Below are 18,393 nucleotides of genomic sequence, written 5' to 3' on the forward strand. Positions count from 1 at the left end.
TCCAGACTGCGTGGCCTTCAATCTGCAGGGATGACATTCCCCAGGTGCTCTGCTCTGTACTGAGGTGGGAGCAAGACACCAAGGCACTGCTTCAATGCCCCCAGGATTTCACGGAGCAAAATGGGGCCCCAGCATGTGATGCAGCACGATCAGGATGCAGCGTACACTCAGAGCCATGAAGCACCATGCCCCCACGCAGAGGTGGGTGATGAACTAGAGACCAGTGGGAATGAGGTAAAAAAAAAAAAAAAAAGCCAAGAAAAGCATTAAACTTAGTTTCCCTTTTCCTGTGAACAGAGCAGAAAGAGATGAGGAGCTTCTGCAGCCAGACGGAATGACAGGGCCTGGAGTTTGTATGTGCAAGGGGAGGAGAGAAGCAGGGACGCTCTGACCACAGAAGGTCATCACCTTGGTTTCCTGCCCTCCCTCTCATGTGGCAGACACAAACCAGGTGAGCAGTAATGTTTACCCGGGCGGGTGCTTCTCCAAAAACCAAACACCACGTCAGCCTCCCAGTGCCATGACCCTGAGAGAAGAGGGCAGCACACAAACACACACACCCACACGCACCCTGGGGACCTTTTGGGTTCAGTCATCAGCCACCACAGAACCAGCTCAAACCACCCCATGGCACCTAAGGCTTCAGCAAACACTGAGTCCGTCCTGTACTTTGTCTCACTGCAGCCACCTCCTGGGTTGTAGCTGCTCCTAGTCTGGACATAGATGGTGAACCACAAGGAATAGGGGGGGACAGCTGAAAGCTATGGCTGCAGAGAAGCTATGTCTTCAATCATAGAATCCTACAATCGTCAAGGTTGGAAAGGACCTTTAAGATCATTGAGTCCAACCATCAACCTAACACTGCCAAAACCATCACTAAACCATGTCCCTCAGCACCACATCTAGCCATCTTTTAAACACCTCCGGGCATGGTGATTCTACCACTTCCCTCGGCAGCCTGTTCCAGTGTTTGATAACCCTTTCAGTGAAGAAATTTTTCCTAATATCCAATCTAAACCTCCCTTGGTGCAACTTCTGGCCATTTCCTCTTGTCCTATCACTTGTTACTTGGGAGAAGAGACTGACCCCCACCTCGCTACAACCTCCTTTCAGGGAGTTGTAGAGAGCAAGAAGGTCTCCCCTCAGCCTCCTTTTCTCCAGGCTGGACAACCCCACTTCCCTCACCTGCTCCTCATCAGACTTGTGCTCCAGACCCCTCACCAGCTCCGTTGTCCTTCTCTGGACACGCTCCAGCACCTCTTTCTTGTCCTGAGGGGCCCAAAACTGAACACAGCACTCGAGGTGGGGTCTCACCAGTGCCGAGAACAGGGGGACGATCACTGCCCCAGTCCTGCTGGCCACACTATTCCTGATACAGGCTGTGTTGCTGTTGGCCTCCTTGAGCACCTGGGCAGACTGCTGGCTCATATTCAGCTGGCTGTTGACAACACCCCCAGGTCCTTCTCCTCTAGGCAGCTTTCCAGCCACTCTTCCCCAAGCCTGCAGCACTCCATGGGGTTGTTGTGACCCAAGAGCAGGACCCAGCACTTGGCCTTGTTGAAACTCATACCATTGGCCTCGGCCCATTGATCCAGCCTGTCCAGATCCCTCTGTAGAGCCATCCTACCCTCAAGCAGATCAACACTCCCACTCAACTAGGCATCATCTGCAAACTTCCTGAGGGTGCACTCAATTTCCTCCTCCAGGTGGTTGATAAAGATATTAAACAGAACTGGCCCCAGTACCGAGCCCTGGGGAACACCGCTTGTGACTGGCCACCAACTAGATTTAACTCTATTCACCAAGTTACTCTTAACTCCACCTTGGCCATGAGAGCCTTCCATGCCTCTTCAGCCTCAAGAAAAACCTGTCTTGTAGAATCCGAAGGATAATAAGCACCATCAGAGCTGATTTGCCCTCTCTAAAAGTGGCTGCTGAAATGGCCACTGGGCTCCAAGCAACAAAATACAACTTAGACAAAGCCTGTGAGGATGGTCCTGTGAAAAGATACAGCCTGATAATGCAGGGAGAGCCAAACTAGTGATTCAAAGTTCTGGAGATTCATATACTCCTTCCCACATCCTTCCTTTTGCAAGGGATGTGGGACAGAGGTGGAAATCAGAGTGGGGGCTGGGAGAGAACTTTGAGGTCCATCTCGATGAGAGTCTGATCGCAGAGGTACCTCAAAGAGTTACCAGCTCTGGCTTATGGGAACCCAGAATGGATCTGTGGGAGTTTGCTCCCTCTGGTGTTGGGTTCTTGAAATCCATTAAGGAAAGAAAAGACCCAATCAGTGCAATTATCTTGCACTTGGTGGTGTAATTTTGCTTCCCACCAAAAAGCATGTGGGCTTTTCCTCTGCTCTCCCCTTTGGTGCTCTTTCCCCCCAACACACACATTTTCCTCCCAAATGCATTTAAACCAGAAAATATCATCCTCGTCTTCTCCAGCTAGTCCCATTCCACACAGGGTAGTAATGCGCAAATCACCCTCTAATTGGCTTTTTAATTCACGACTGTCTTCTCATAAGTGTTTCCCGGTGCAGAATTCTGAGCTTTAGATTCACTGGGGATCTGGATCACATCAAGCCAGCTGTGGGAAGGGAAAAAGCCAAGGGAGGGGAAAATAACCATGTGAGCTACAACATCTGCTGCACGCCAGGATCGTTTTTTGCTAACGAGATTTTGCAAGGAGCAGACTAGTCTAATTGCATTGCAGAGCCTGGCTGTTTCAGGAGCGATGCTTTCACTCAGACTTGCCAAATCAGCAAGATAATCTATTAGCGTGGCTGCGCTTCCCCCCTTCCGGGCAATGGGGACCCAAAAGGACCCTGTGTTTCAAATGTCACTCGCAGAGCCAAGAGGCGTCCAACCACAGCGGGCAACGGTGATGCAGCTGACACAAAGGTCCCCGCACTGCCTTGCTGCAGGTACCTGCGTTGGGATGCGATTCTGCAAAAAGGGCGATGAAAAAAAATTGCACCAGCGTGACACAGGGAAGGGAAACGGGGTGAGTTTAGAAACGCGGGGGTCTGTGTTTTCACAGGGATTATAATTTCCTCGGTGGCTCGGCTGCACACACAATGAAGGGTAGGGTTGGTCGGCAATACCTACACCCTATAAAACTGTTTGTGGGGGGTTTGTGTGGCCTCAGTCAAGCATCCCTAATGCTGATCCACCCAGAGTATCTCCATGTATACACAATTTGTATCTGTTATCAGCTCCCACCCCATGCAAAGGGCGTTGGACGCTCCACCCACCGCAAACAGGACTTGCTCATAAAGGGGGAAGGCATCAAAAAAATACACTCCCCACAAACCACATGACTCTGCCTGTGCCATTTGTTTTGGCACCAGAAAGAGCAGGGATGGTGGCAAACGAGATCTAAAGGTCAATTTGCAGGTTTAGCAGCCTCGACGAGTCCCTCTGTGGTTTTATCCTCTGGGTAGCCATAGTACAAAGGCACCAAAGAAGTCTCTGCTAAAGCAATGAGATGTGGAGAGACGCAACATGCTGTGAGAGCCCTGCGTCTCCCCAGGAGCAGATGGAGAGGGAGCAGGATGGGAAGGAGACTGGAACAAGTGCAGAGACCTCGGACCCGCTGTTCCCATTCCTCTGGCCCGAGCTCTCCAAGGATGCACTCTTGGAAAGCCTCGCCATTACTCAGCCCAGGACTTCTTCGTTCTCCACCCAAGAGTGATGCAGAGGCCACCACAGCTTGGCTTTTAGCATCTCCACGTGTTCAGACGCAGCCCTGCCCAGGCTGCCTCTCCCCCAGCGAGATGTTTTGATGCGTCTGGTTGCAGAGCCACTAAGAAAAAATACTCCCTGGATCCTGACAGCCCTGAGATGGGCAGATCTCAGCTCGGAAGCAGGAAAGTGTTCCCACGCCTCGCTGACAAACTTGGGGGTGGGATGCTCAGAGCAGTGAGATGATGCGCCCCAGGTTACCCCAGCCAGAGGCAGAAGTGGTCCCTCTTGGTTTCAAGTCCCAGTGCAGCCTGGTCACCACATGAGCCATCATTTCTTTATGGAAACGATGTCACCTGGCCCCTTTTCACGCTGCATCGCCAGAGCCAGCCTGACCCTGACAAGTGCACACAACTATAGTCCCGCAAAGCGAAGAACAGTGAGCAAATGCAGCAGCTTTCAGGGATGGATCCACCTGGACCTTCTTCACGTAGAGCTTCGTACGTGTAGGTATGGGCTACAGGGCGCTACACCAGCGAGGTAGAGGAGGAGAAACAAAATTAAGCTCTCATGACTGTTTTAACCCCTCACATTCACTGCTGGCCACCTTCTCCCAAGTATTCCCATCCTCCATCACATCCCAGTCTTGAGCTCTCCTACAGACCTCCCTTGACCCAGCTCCCTTGGGACGGTGCTTCAGGGTGAAGAACAACCCTGGTTTGGCAACATCATGGCTTTAAAATACACCCACCTTCCAAAGACTGTATTCTCACTGTGGCACACTGCTCCTTCAGTTGTGCCAGAACTTCTAGTTATAGGGTCTAACCTCAACCAGAGGAACTGCTTTAGCTTGAAACTATCTGCATCAGGTCCCAGACTTGCCCCTGGGAAGGTTCACAGTCATGTTGGCACAAGTGAGGGACCATGAACCACAGGCATGAGCCATGAGAACGTTCCATTATTTGCACCATTTTTGAGCCATCAGTCCCCACCCTGGAGGACATGGTGGTGGGAACGTGTCGGTAGGAAGGGAGGAACCTATTCAAGTAAGACTTGCTGTGAGAAACCGCAGTATTTTGGGAGGAATGGTCCCAAAAAACCCACTCATCACAGAGCTATTGTGAAATCCTGGAGCCAGCTGATGTGGCCATGAGCTCGACTGCATCGTTTCTGCCTCCAAGCAACATAATTCAGGTTTGGCACTCATGCCTGCTGCCCTGCCTGAATCCCAATTCCTGTGTCTTACTGAAAGCCAATCTTCTGAAATAGGATTTAGGAACCTAAATCATGCAGGGGTTTTGTTGTGGTTTGGCATTTTTTTTTTGCGTGTGTGTTTTGTTGGTTTTTTTTAATTATCCGAATAGCCAAGTTATTGATGGGAAAAGAAAGAACCCGAAGCTGCAAAGGAAAATTACCTCCACCCTCCACTGTGCCTATCTCAGATCAAAACCTCCTACCTACTTTTCCACAGGGAAACCTCCCGCAGGGAAACCTCCCACACCCCCTTGGGCTGTACTGTCCCAGGGCGAGGAACTGCCCTTTGGTTTGTGATTGTGTCGTATTTATAGCACAGCAGCACCTCAATCCAAGACCAGAACTTGACCCCACCACAGTCCAAATTAATCCCCGACTATGCAATGATGACAAAGAGGTTATGATGAGTTTAAGCCATTTAAAGAAATGACTTCCAGCCCACACCTATTCTGGTTATTCATACACTGGGTGTAGCTTTACAAACAGAGACACCTGCTTTATGAGAAAGCCATTGTCTAGAAATGGGGACTCGAGAGCTGCTGTAAGCTGGGAGGAAGAACAAAAAGGGGCATTGTTTAGAGAAAAAAATGATTCAATTTTCAGCCACCAGGAAAAGGCTGAGCTCCTGCCACTGTCAAGAGAAGGAAGTGGAGTTTGGCAGCAGGGTTGGCTGTAAGCATCCAGCCTTAGCCAGCGCTGGCTGGCGCCTCCAAGGGGGATTTCCCCAAAAAAGGATGAAGCCTGTATTTAACAACCAGCAGGGATCTTCCCATAAGGCCACAGCCTCGAGTCACGAAATTGCAAGAGTTCACAGAGCTGTCAAACCCAAGCAAGCTTCATCTCTCCTCCATAGCATCACTTTCCCCTATGGTGATTTCCTCCGGACCTGTTTGACGTTCCCAATAACACAGGCAATATGCAGCATTTCCAGACAGGACTTTGAAGCCTTCAACCCATCCTCATTTTGCTGCCAGTCCACTGAGAGACACAACGATGTAAATAAAGCAGCAGCTCCAAGACAGGAACATGCACAAGCTCCTCCAGAAATAGGTAGCACAGGATCTCCACACAAGCTCACGACATGGTTTACATGGGCCTTATACAAGCTAAACCTGTATGGTTACACTTTTAGCATTTCTCTAGTTATTAAGCACTCTGTTTACATTTTACATCATTAATTCTTACATAACTCTTATCAGTGGTATCAGACCAGAGTCAAACTTTAACCATCCATGACAACTCTCCCTTATGATGGTTTGTCTGCCCTTTTCCTTCTTGGAGGGGAACTGGGAGAAATGCATTACTGAATGGTGGTTTCTTCCCAAAGATCCAGAAATATCAAAGATGTAGGATGCTTGATTTCACCTCTACGTGGACACACAGGTCACCCCTCCCAAGCTGCACTCTCTTGCCTTGTTGGTAAACACAACAGCTGGCCCCAGCTATCACTCGAAGGGGACAGAGGCTTCAGCTCGCCCTTGCACACCTGATAGGAAGTTCCATCTTAACATGAGGAAGAACTCCTTTACTTTAAGGGTGGCAGAGTACCGGCACAGGCTGCCCAGAGAGGTGGGGGAGTCTCCCACTCTGGAGCCATTCCAAACCCGCCTGGACGCCGTCCTGTGCAACTGCTGTAGGTGCCTCTGTTCTGGCAGGGGGGTGGACTAGATGATCTCCAGAGGTCCCTTCCAACCCTGACCATTCTGTGATTCTGTGATTTCTTCTTGTGAGATCTGAGTGAGGCACCACCAGCCTCAAGGGGTGGAGAAGGGGTGCCAGCTTGGCCCTGCCCCACAGGGACTGGGAACAGCTGCTGAAGCACTGATGTCCTTTAGGGCACCTGAGAAGCCAGGGGCAAAAAGGGCGTGAAGCCAGAGCATCTGGTAAAAGCCCAGGAAAACATCACCCTGGGGAGATGCTTTTGGCCCTGCCTTCTATGCCAAGGGACAGTCTAAAAGGGACCTCTTGATGGGTTTTCATAGAGATGAGCCTCCAGGTGAGGATGTGAAGGAATCAACAGATCACAGAATCATAGAATGGTTTAGGTGGGAAAGGACCTTGAACATCATCAAGTTCCAACCCCCCTGCCATGGGCAGGGACACCTCCCACCACACCAGGTTGCCCAAGGCCACATCCAGCCTGGCCTTGAACACCTCCAGGGATGGGGCATCTACAATTTCTCTGGGCAACCTGTTCCAGTGCCTCACCACCCTCAAAGTGAAAAACTTCTTCCTCATGTTTAATCTAAACCTGCACTCTTCCAGTTTAAAGCCATTCCCCCTCGTCCTGTCACTACATGCCCTAGTAAAAAGTCCTTCCCCAGCTCTCCTGTAGCCCCTTTAGGTACTGGAAGGCCGCAATAAGACCTCCCCAGAGCCTTCTCTTCTCCAGATCACACAGGTTGGCACCCCGCTGTGCAGGCTTGATCCTGGTGAGCTCAACATCCAGGGCACTGCCAGCACCTAAAGGCTTTGTCCTTTCTCAAGGATGCTTTCCATTCTCCTCTGCTCCCACGAATGCACCAGTTCAAGACCAGTTTGTCCACAGGGACATATCAGGGAGCTGATCACCGGGTCCCTACAACCGCACATGGCAGCGAGACGGCGTGCAGAGTGGGGACGGATGGCCACCAGCGTGGGTAAGAGGGTCAAGCAGGGCAGCACCATCCCAAGGAATTCATCCCCCTGCATCGCACAGTGTTTCGGCACACACAGGTCTAAATGATTGTGTTGGGCCAAATGCCTTCGCTGAGGACAAAAATTCCACCCAACCACCCTTCCCCTCGCAGCATGTGTCAGCCTGCCTCGTAAATAGGTTTGGAAGTTTTGCAGGGCTTTGGGGCAGTATTCACACACTCGCTGGGTTAAATTAAATGTATCAGAGGAAAAGCGGTGCCATTCCGCTTACTGTCAAATTGTGTTGGGTTTTTATTCTAAAAAACAAAGAGAGAATTTAATGCTGCCTACAAATCACTCAGACGGTGTCAGTCACTTGGCAGCAAGAAAAGGACAAGCCCTTGCCCTGGGGTGTTTACAAAGACAGACACTAGCTCATTTCTGCATCCCTGGTCAACCCATCGATGCTCCTGGATTGGAGTCCAGGCTCTGCTGAGCAGGGCAAGAAGGGAAGATGATACAGAGAGGGTTTGTCCCTGCTTCTTTATGGGTATAGGTGTCCCTCTGCCCCAACTGCATATGCGTTAGAGGGTTACCATATATTTAACGGGAATAGAAATGCAGAAGTGAGCGTGCACACAGGATCCAGGAGGTGTATGCTGAAGCTAAGCCAGGTCACACCCCCAAAAAATAAAAATAAAAATGCAAATCCTGAGGTGGGGACTGGTCTGTAGAGCAAGTGATTCAGTGCCGCGGTAGATTTTCCTGTCCTGGAAAAACAGAACCTGATGGTGCTCAGAGGAAGCAGGTCAAGTTTAGTTCAACAGGGAATTAATTCAAGGAAGTGCCGTGACCTCTCGTTATGCAGAAATCAGCCGACGCATCAGCAATGGTTCCCTCTGGCTTCGAATTCACATGCCGTGACCTCTTGTTATGCAGAAATCAATGGTTCCCTCTGGCTTCGAATTCACCAGACCAAGGAAAGGGCTCCTTTTCTGCAGGGCCAGCATGGCTCCGGCTGTCGTCCTCCCACCAACCCTTCCTCCTATTTGATTCTTTCTTTAACCACTTCTTGCAGCAGCCAGACTCAGCCCTCGGTTTTACCACACCTCATCTTTTATTTCCTTTCTGCAAGAGGCAGCACAGTGCCCGACCAAATCTTTGCACAGGGACTTTGCCAGGGCTTCGGCGAAAGGCACTTCTTCCAGCAGTGCCGAGCCTGCCCTTAACGCAGGCAAATCGCCCCAAAAATCCCACCCTCTCCCAGGGCTCAAAAACTGGAGCTCACAGGCGGTGCAGCACCTCCCAGCGTGCACCAAGATTAAAAGCTCGGGTTGATCCAGGGTATAACCAGCTCGGTACCTCCTCCGCAGGCTGAACGTGCCCCTCCGGCACCCCAGAAGCCAAATCCGGGAGGATTTCCACCATTCCCCCCCAAGGAGCGCAGAGGGCAGCGGATGCCCAGGGCTCCTCTCCGCTACTGTTATGCTCTTCCCCCCCTTACCGATACAATAATTTCTAGACACTGATGCGCAGTTGCATTAAGAAGCAGGCAATGAATCTAATCCACTGATTTTACTGTTGCTTTTGCATTTAAGGCTGTGTCCTTCTGATGCCGAGGACAGAGCAGACAGGCTGGCTAATTTCTTATCAAAGGCTGTGATGAGCCATACTCACACCAGGCAGCTTATCATCCCCTATCCTCCTTGGGGAAAAGGGGAAGAGTGTGTTTGCCTGGCACCACGGGGCTGTGGCCCTGGGAGGATCTGATGAGATCTGCTGGGACGTAGGCAGGGTCAGCATCATGTTTAAGGGGAGAAGAAACCTTTTAAAATAAACATAAATAATAAAAATTCTCATGTCCATCCATGAGGGGAAGGGATGGAGGGAGCCGGTGAATGGCTTAAAAAACATAAAAACAAGGTCAATTCAGAAATTGCATTAAATGGTGACCAAATCTTTTGCTGGCAAGAAGAGACAAGCCTGGCAATCAGCTCCAGGCTTTACAGAAAACAGCAGATAAATTAACAGGCAGGCAGCTCATAAATCCCTAAGCTGAGAAGCACAAAGGTCTGGAAGGACTCTGACTCCCGTGATGGATCGCAGACAGATGACAGACTCCGCTCAGAGGAGACGGTCCCTCGGTCCATCCAGCAGCACAGAGGAGCCACAGCATCACTGCTAACCACGAGCACCCTCCCGGCAGGACCAAAACTGAGCGAGACAGGCCAAAAAGCTGCCAAACAACGACATCCCTGGAGCACAGGTGCCAGAGGTTAATATTTCTGGCAGAAGAAGGTCCAGGTAGGGCACCAGAAGGTTATTGCTCCCAAAGACCATTACCATTTTAATTGCCTCCGTGCGCCTGCTTCGGGTGAGCTCTCAGAGCAAAGAACTGCAAGAACTTAACCTCTGTCTTCCCCATTATCTTCCCCCTTGTGTTTCTGCCAGCTTCCCAGCCTGCGCTATACACTGGGGAAAAGACCTTTTAATGCAGAAACTTGCGGGCAGGCAAGTGCCGGTCCTGCTTTTAGTGAATTAGTTCATTGACTCCTTTCCCCTTCCAGGAAAACCCCGCAGGGATTGATTGTATAACCCTCACTCAGCAAGCGAAAGGAGCTAAGTGCTTAATAACTCCAGGAAAAGGGGATCTGAGAGATGCTCCCCCCTACTGCAGCATCTCCTCACCCTCCAAATACACCAGCATTGAATTCAGGAGACAATGGATATAATGGTGCCCTGGTTTGAGGTAAAACAGAACTGATTTTCTGTTCGGTAATTTTACTCAACCAAAGCAGGTGCCCAAATCACGAAAAATGGACAAAACCCCTGTACACCAGTCAGACTAGGTATATGTCAGGCCGACAGGGAAGTAAATACTGAAAAATAGTATTTTCTCAGTTTCTAAAACAAGATTCCTGTTGTCTGGCTGGAAAAAAAACCCCAACCACAACCCAAAAACCAAAAGGTCTGCGACTGAGAGCACCTCTCCCCAGTAGGGCTGAAAATACCATGGACCTACTGCCCGAAGACCTCCTGCTTCTCACAACCCTCCCCAAAACACCTGGCCTCTCTATCTCCCCTAAAACTACTCTGGCTTGTAGACTTTCCCCTCCAAATGACATTGCCTTCACCCAGATAAAATAATATTGCCATTTAGCAAGAATCTACCTTTATGCTGTTTAATCAGTGACAACCTCCCTTGACAATTCCTGCAGAGATAATGCGGCACTTACAAGCAAACGCTGAAGAGATATAAAAATACTGAGAAACGGGGTTGGAGGGCAAAACCCTTGCCCTGGAGATGGGAGGGTGTAGACTTCATCCAAGAGAGTTTCTCTGGTGGTTGCAACCAGCCAGGCTTGAACTCAGAGTGCAGAGGCGCAGCTCAGGTTCAACCATCACTGCACATCACCTTGAGCCACCCAGTCACTGTGACAACAGTCTGCTTGGAAACCTTCGTGCTTTGTCACAGCCTTTCTTGTTACACCATCTTTGGTGCACTTTGGCACGGAGTTGCCACCTGGTCACCTCCGAGCACCTTCAGGATCTCTTGTCCCAACCACCCTACATCTTAGAGAAGACCACGAGGTGCTTCTGCAAGGTCCTGCAGCACACTGCTGTGGACAGGGAAACACTCAGCCCACTTTGCCTACCAGGACAGGGAGGAAAAAAACCTTCTCCAGGCTCAACCTCACTCCCTGGGAAGAGCTGAAGGGACAAAGCATGCGGTTCATGTGGTCCAACGTCACATCTGTGCATGGCCTAAGGCTCCCACCAGGCTTCATTTGCTTCCCACAGGATCATAGTGATTCCCAAATTTGTCCTGGCTGGTGACCAGTCTCAGGAGCTTGGTGGGGCTGAACCTGGACCACAGGGCCCTCCTTGCTGCAGAGAGAAAGGAAGCCCTTGATAAGGCTCAGGGGCACTAACGACCCTAATTTAACCCAGTACCAATCCCATGGCATCACTGGAAGTGGCCTGTACCCAAGAGGACAGTTTGGGACAGTGACAATTAGAAGAAATGAACTGTTTTCCCACAGGGTGGATGAGCCTCTTCCACCCTGTGCCATCACTGGGGTTTTTTCCCCAGGAGATCAACAGCCGAGTGCCCCAGAGCCCCTCTTTATTCTTGCCACCCAGCCTTCATCTCATCCATCCCCTTCGCTTCTTCTCAGCACCACCCTTCCCCATTTACCCAGCTCCCAAAAGACCAGCTCACCAACGCACAGCCCAAAACTCCCGCTCCCGTCCTGCACCACCAGTGTTCCTGCCTCAAACGGGGGCAAAACCCAGAGATGGAGGATAAGACTTTCTATAAGGGTGGTACGATTTGCCCAAAAACAGAGACCTCCCTCGCCTTCATATGGCAGCCGGCAGAGCGCGAGGGAGAAGGAGGTTCAAGCAAGGCACTGGGATTTGGGCTTAGCCAAACCCACTGGGTTTCATTTCTAATACAATAGCCAAGTGTCGCTGCCAGAAAGAGCCGCTGGTGCTGCCCTAGCGAGCTCCGAAATCAGCTTTGGCTCAGCGATGAGCAGCCAGTCTCGTTTTTAAGTGGATACTCTAAAAAAAAAATAATAATCTTCGGGACCCCCTTCCCACCTCTCAGGCTGATGCTACAGCTTCCTCCCCCTCTTCCTCCGATACGCTCCAAGCAATTATCTTTCTGGTTTCACCGTGCTGCATCACGAAGGCATCCGGCAAACAACCACCGAAGCCAAAGCCCGATCAGAGGGCTGCAAAACAGCTGCTCCCGCTGCACAGATCTGGCGTCCAGAGCAGGGCTGGAGGCCAGGGGAGAGCAGGGAGGGAGGGAGGGAGGACACCCCGCTGGAAAGAACAAGGCTGAGCCTGGTCCAGGAAACGCTGCACCGCCAGATGCGGGAGGAAGTTGAAGCAAAATAGCCTGACCCGGGAAGGGTTATTCATGAGCTGTTCCGGCAAAGCCCTTCAGCCTTCTGTTTTCCCCCAGAAAAAAACTCAAGCAAGAGGAAGAGCACTGCAGAGCTTGCTTTTTTTTATCTTTTTCTTTTCTTTTTTTTTTTATTTCCCCAAACAACCTCAGGCTTCGGGCACACACGGAGGAGCAGAAAGGATGAGGGCAGGTCCTGGTTGGGAAGGAAGGGATGCACACAGACACACAGACACACGGCAGTGTGCATGTAGCCCAGCGAGCCCCCGGCATCCCGGGCTGCATCCCCAGCAGCGTGGCCAGCAGGGCGAGGGGGGATTGTGCCCCTCTGCTGCGCTCTGCTCTGGGGAGACCCCCCTGCAGTGCTGCCTCCAGCTCGGGGGCCTCAGCACAGGAGAGACATGGACCTGGTGGAGCAGGGCCAGAGGAGGCCCCAGAGCTGCTGGGAGGGCTGGAGCCCCTCTGCTGGGAGGACAGGCTGGGAGAGTTGGGGGGGTTAGCCTGGAGAAGAGAAGGCCAAAAAGGGGAGACCTCAGAGCCCCTTCCCGTGCCTAAAGGGGCTCCAGGAGAGCTGGGGGACACTCTGGATCAGGGAGGGGAGCCATGGGACGGGAGATGCCCCATCCCTGGAAACATTCCAGGTCAGGTTGGACGGGGTTCTGAGCAACCTGGTCTAGTTGAAGATGTCCCTGCTCATGGCAGGGGGTTGGACTAGATGGCCTTTGAAGGTTCCTTCCCACCCAAACCATTCTATGATTCTATGGGCTGTTTAGATCTGTGTTAGTGCCATGTAAATACATGGGAATGAGATCCCGCCTCTGCCAAAGCTCATTCCCACCACCCCAGTGGGTTCATTACAGTTACTTTTCACATATGGGTGCTTTGCCTGAAAAAGTCAGCTCCTACGTGTCACTTCTCTACGTAGACCATAAGCAACCTTTCTGAGACAGCAAACAGGTATTTTTAACAGCTGATGCCTTTTATTTCCACTCTCCACTCACTCCACTCTCACAGCGAGGCTGGAGGCATGATGAGCTCTGGCGTTTTATCTGGCAGTTTCAGCTGAAACACTCCAAAACAAACCATGGCCGCAGCCCTGAGAGATAACAGAGCTGTGTACACACCATCCCCTCCCTGCCGACAGCGTCCCCGGGACAGGCAGACTCCATTTCTGGGTCAGGAATTCCCCCAAACAGCACTTGCCAAAAGCCGAGAGTATCACTCTGTTTGGTTTTTTTTTTTTTCTAAATAAGAATAAAATGTGACTGCCTAAGGAAAGAATTGCTGGTTGTAATAGAAAGAAGATGCTGTAAGAACTTAATGTGGCTTAATAACTGCACCATGTGATTACCACACAAGCAGAGCAGTTGATTTGAACTTTAAGGACATTTTAGACCCTACTGAACGCTGCCTCAAATTGGAGAAGCTGATGGTGTTTCCCAGCTCTCTTCCAGACAGCAAAGTGGTGAGAGATATATCTCAAGATCCCCAACACCCAGATGCACCGTGTTTGGTTTCTTGCAGAAGAGGCTGGAGCCTTTTGCTGGGCTTTCTGCCTTAGAGAGCTGGTATGAATTCAGGCAGAATTGGGTCCAACAACTAAAAATGTCACTTTGCGTTGGCTGGCTGACACAAAATAGTTCTCCTCACTATGAAATTCACTTTTGCCAAAATGGACGACTGAAAGGAAAGAACCTGGAGAAGTCCTTTAGAGAAAGAGGCCTCTGGAAACTTCAGCAGTTACCAGGGCACATATGAGCTCAAATTCTTTTTTTCATGGCAATTTTGTGGTCAGGGCAACTAGACAGGTCTGAGCAGACCATCCTACCAGACTGCAGCATCCAGGAGACTGCTATTGCTCAGCACGGATTCCTTCTGGTGCCAAAACTGCTGGCAAAGTTCCCTTTGTCTGGTGCAAAAGCAGCACAAGAGGGACCATCTCCACCTCCAATTAAGCGCACAGAACCTTGCTTGCCTGTGGGACCTGCTGCCAGCACCCATTCCCACTGCCAGCCCATGCCAGAAAGAGCTCAACCATCCTCTGCTTATTTTTTACCTTTAAAGGTCCCTTCCAACCAAAACTATTCTATGATTCTATGAAACTGCAGAGCTGGATGGTTGGAAAGAGCTTGAATTCACTCTGTTCTTCAGCAGGGATGGGCTTGGACTAGATGAGCATGCCACCTTGCAGGTGAAGAGCAGGAGGTCAGGAAAGCTTTCTTAGAAAGACGTCGTGCTCTCCAGAGCAAGGCAGCAAGAGGGTGATACCTTGCTGGCTGACCTCATGTCTTCCTAAGCAAGAGTGGATGCTACATGCCTGAACACCAAGGGCTGCAAGTGAGCTGAAAGCCAGAAAAGCTGATGGAGAAAAGCTCTGAGACATAGATGCCCAGCAGAAGATGAGCAAACTTTGCCCCTCTACAGCTGGATCCAACCCTCAGCCATTAGACATGGGGTTGAAATAATGTGCGTGTCTCTGAATGCAAACCAGCAAAGTGGGTGTGAAATACATCCCTACCCTTTAGTCCCAGAGAAAGTTGTTTAAAAAGTCACACCTATCTGCGATATAAATAGGATATACAAAGTGCGTTCATGTTGTCCTCCACAATGAGGCCATACCATGGTGGGACCTGTCTTCAGAAGGCAGCTGTGCACAGAGCATCTTTCCACTCCAGTGGACAAGAGGATAAGTTAAAACCCGCACAGAACCTTGCACAAACCCCATGTCCAGGCAGAGCCGGCGTGGAAGAGCCCAAAGCAGAGCAGAGGACAGCGAGACCTCCTCCCACGAGAAGCCCGGTGGGATGCTGGGGGCCTCAGCCTCTCCTGCCGCACAGAAAGAGTCAGTTCAGCTCCATCCCTCCCTTCACACAAAGCCTTTTTGTCCACCCCCCCAGGACTGCCCTCACCCAGACAGACGTGGCACTGTCTCGCGAAAGGCCAGCTGATCTTCTGGGCTGTCGGCGAGGGCGAGGAGGACAACGGCTCCTCAGGCGACCCGGCCATGCTGAAATGCCACCAAGCTGCATGCAAAACAGCACAGGCTGGGCAGCAGGAGCTGCCATACCAGGGCATACAAATTCCCCAAGACGTCGTGCCCTCAGGCCCATACGTGCATCTTTTGGGCAGGCACTGAGGACAGCAGAAAGGGGACAGGCACCACTGGGGACAGGCAACGTTACCCCCAGCCTCCCACAACCTGCCTCCAGTGTGGAGGACACGCAGAGTGCTTTGTGCAGATGACATGCAGAGGACACGGGTTTTCCACAGGAGAGAAAGGATGGGTTAGACCACCTACCTCCCAAAAACTCCAAAACCACCTCACCTACCCAAGACCTATCATCTTTTCCCTTTCCAAATGGACCACCAAGAGTATTCAGAGATAAACCTTTGTCCTGCTGGACCCACCAGGCTTAACAAGAGCATCCAACACCGACCTGGCTGCAAACTATCTCTCTGTTTTATGCATGAGGAAACTGAGTCTCCTTTGGGGAAAGCCTCCTTTGCTCCTGGACCTCACTGGGGGCAGAACAGCCTGGACCTGGATACAGCAGGTCTCCCTGGCATCCCAGGAGCTCATGATGCTGAGCCCAGGCAAATAAACCCTGCTGGGGAGAGGAGATATCAGGCTGGGGCTTGGCACCCTTGATGAAGGATGTGCATTTTTGGGGATGCCTGAGAGGAGAGATGGTGTAAAGCAGTGTCAAGGTACAAGGGGACAGGTGCACTTACTTTCGGCCGCTTCCACTGGATGCCCTGGATCCTTGACTTGTAGAAGAGCGAGTCGTCGTTGGCGGGGAAAAGCGGGTCCTCAAAGAGCTGCTTCCGCCTCTGACACTCCTTCTTCAGGGAGGCATAGCGCTGGTTCTCGTATGGCTTCACTGAGGAAAACATCCTTCCCCACCGGCCCTGGGAGGACAGGCAGAAGGGGAGTGAGAAGGGGCAGGGTCCGGCCAGAGACACCCAATCCTCCTCCACAGCATCTGGGTGGCAGGACCAAGACATCGTGGCTGGAGACAACCACCCAGCCTCTGTCCCTGCCTTCCCCCAGATCTGGCTGTCCTACGTTGCTAGACCCTACATTTTATAGTCCCATGAAGCACCTCTTGCTCACTCCAGGAGGTATCACTGTGCTCTATCACCAATTTAAACAGGCAGGGAAATCCTGCATCCGAACGAGGAGAGATGGATGACTCCTCAAAGCTCAAGCACACCTTGCAGATCCCCTGGACATGGGACTCCCATTTCCCGCAGAGCTGGCCAAACACCACCAAAACAGGAACAGGAGGAGACGACAACTGCTGTCCTGCCTCTTAGCGAATTTGTAACTCGTTTGGGAAAAACACAGCCCTCGGAGGCAAAGGAGGAGAAGTCATCCCCTGTAAGCTGGGTGTGCGCAGGTTTTACGGGGGCTGAGCCCTACCCAGAGCACCCCCACCGTGCAGCCCCGCATTACAGTCATTCATTTCATGATTTCATCAGCGACGCCAGTTTCTCAGTAGACTTTATCAGATCTGTTTTTAATTAAAAAAGGCCTCCTGGCAGAGCGCCACGTGTTTCTGGATTAATTATTCTGTCTTGACAAGCGTCTAGCTTCCAGGGCAGAGATGCGAGTTTAGCAAACCAGGAGACAACAGGAAACCGCTGCCCAAATGCCCCCCGGAGAGAGAGAGAGCAGCACCTCTCCATCACTCCTGCCGTGTGGTCACTGCATACCAACCACTTTGGTCGGGTCCTCAACCCTCCACCCTGCAGGTCAAGTCACCTTGGTTCCACAGCAGGCACGAGGGAAGGGGGTGCTCTATGTTGTTCCCCTTTACTAAATCACAGACCTTCTTCCAAAGCTATTTCCCTAAAATTTCTCTGTATTTATTTATAACAGCCATGTACAAGCCTTCTCTCTCCTTAAAATGGGATGTCCTTTTCAAAATGTTGACCATTACTGACCCTAGTTTGGAAACATCTAGTCTGGTTTCCTAAAGAAATGGGGTTTTGTGTTCCACATAATCCCAACTGTGGTCTCCAACACCACCCATGGTGAAACGAAGGGTGCCCCATCCAGTGGGCAGATGCATCCAGCATGATTTAACTTATTGGTCCCAGTGAGACATACAGAAACCATATGTTCATTGTGGTGTAATCACATGTGGTGGAAGGAAGGAAGTTGCTAATTGGAAGCAGCTAATCTGTAAACACCCAAAATCCCAGGGATTGCATGATCATTTACAGTTGGGCATGAATTTAGGAGTGGTGTCATATCATAGAATCATAGAATGGTTTAGGTGGGAAAGGACCTTGAAGATCATCGAGTTCCAACCTCCCTGCCATGGGCAGGGACACCTCCCACCAGCCCAGGTTGCCCAAGGCCACGTCCAGCCTGGCCTTGAACACCTCCAGGGATGGGGCATCTACAATTTCTCTGGGCAACCTGTTCCAGCACCTCACCACCCTCAAAGTGAAAAACTTCTTCCTAATGTTTAATCTAAACCTGCCCTCTTCCAGTTTATAGCCATTCCCCCTCATCCTATCACTACATGCAATATCCCTTGTTAAGGAATTGCTAGGATTAGCTGAAGGAAAGTTGGTGTTTGAGAGCTAAACCAATGCCCGTGGTGATGAGAGCAATCCTCCGAGAGCATCATCCTCCCAGTCGGCTTCCTCTCGTGTGGGAGAGACGAAAACACTTCACTTCTGCAAAGCAGAAGAGCAAAGCATAGGTTTTAATTGACGGTATTTATCAGCCTGATTAGCAGCACAAGTGCTCATCACTCAGAGCTTAAGTGAACCCAAAATAACCCCCTTATTGGCTGCTCCACAGGTCTCTGCTGCTGAGGATCAGTTGCTAAAGCAGCTTGTGGGATGCTTTGTGCCACCCACCCCTCTCCAAATCACCTACCACAGCCCAGCCTCACACCCTCA

At 51.1% G+C, this 18,393-nt stretch overlaps 1 protein-coding gene across 1 annotated transcript in view; it reads right to left on the minus strand.

The window, feature by feature from the left end:
* CAPN5 (calpain 5) overlaps positions 1 to 16,368 on the minus strand; it is a 40,750-nt gene extending 24,382 nt beyond the window's left edge. Inside the window, exon 1 of the mRNA XM_009881228.1 lies at positions 16,207 to 16,368. Within this exon, the coding sequence (XP_009879530.1) occupies positions 16,207 to 16,368 (162 nt within the window). The remainder of the gene's footprint in view (positions 1 to 16,206) is intronic.
* Between the last annotated feature and the right edge of the window lie 2,025 nt (positions 16,369 to 18,393).

Source organism: Charadrius vociferus, unplaced genomic scaffold (assembly GCF_000708025.1).
Source record: "Charadrius vociferus isolate BGI_N301 unplaced genomic scaffold, ASM70802v2 scaffold1, whole genome shotgun sequence".
Classification (NCBI taxonomy): Eukaryota; Metazoa; Chordata; class Aves; order Charadriiformes; family Charadriidae; genus Charadrius; species Charadrius vociferus.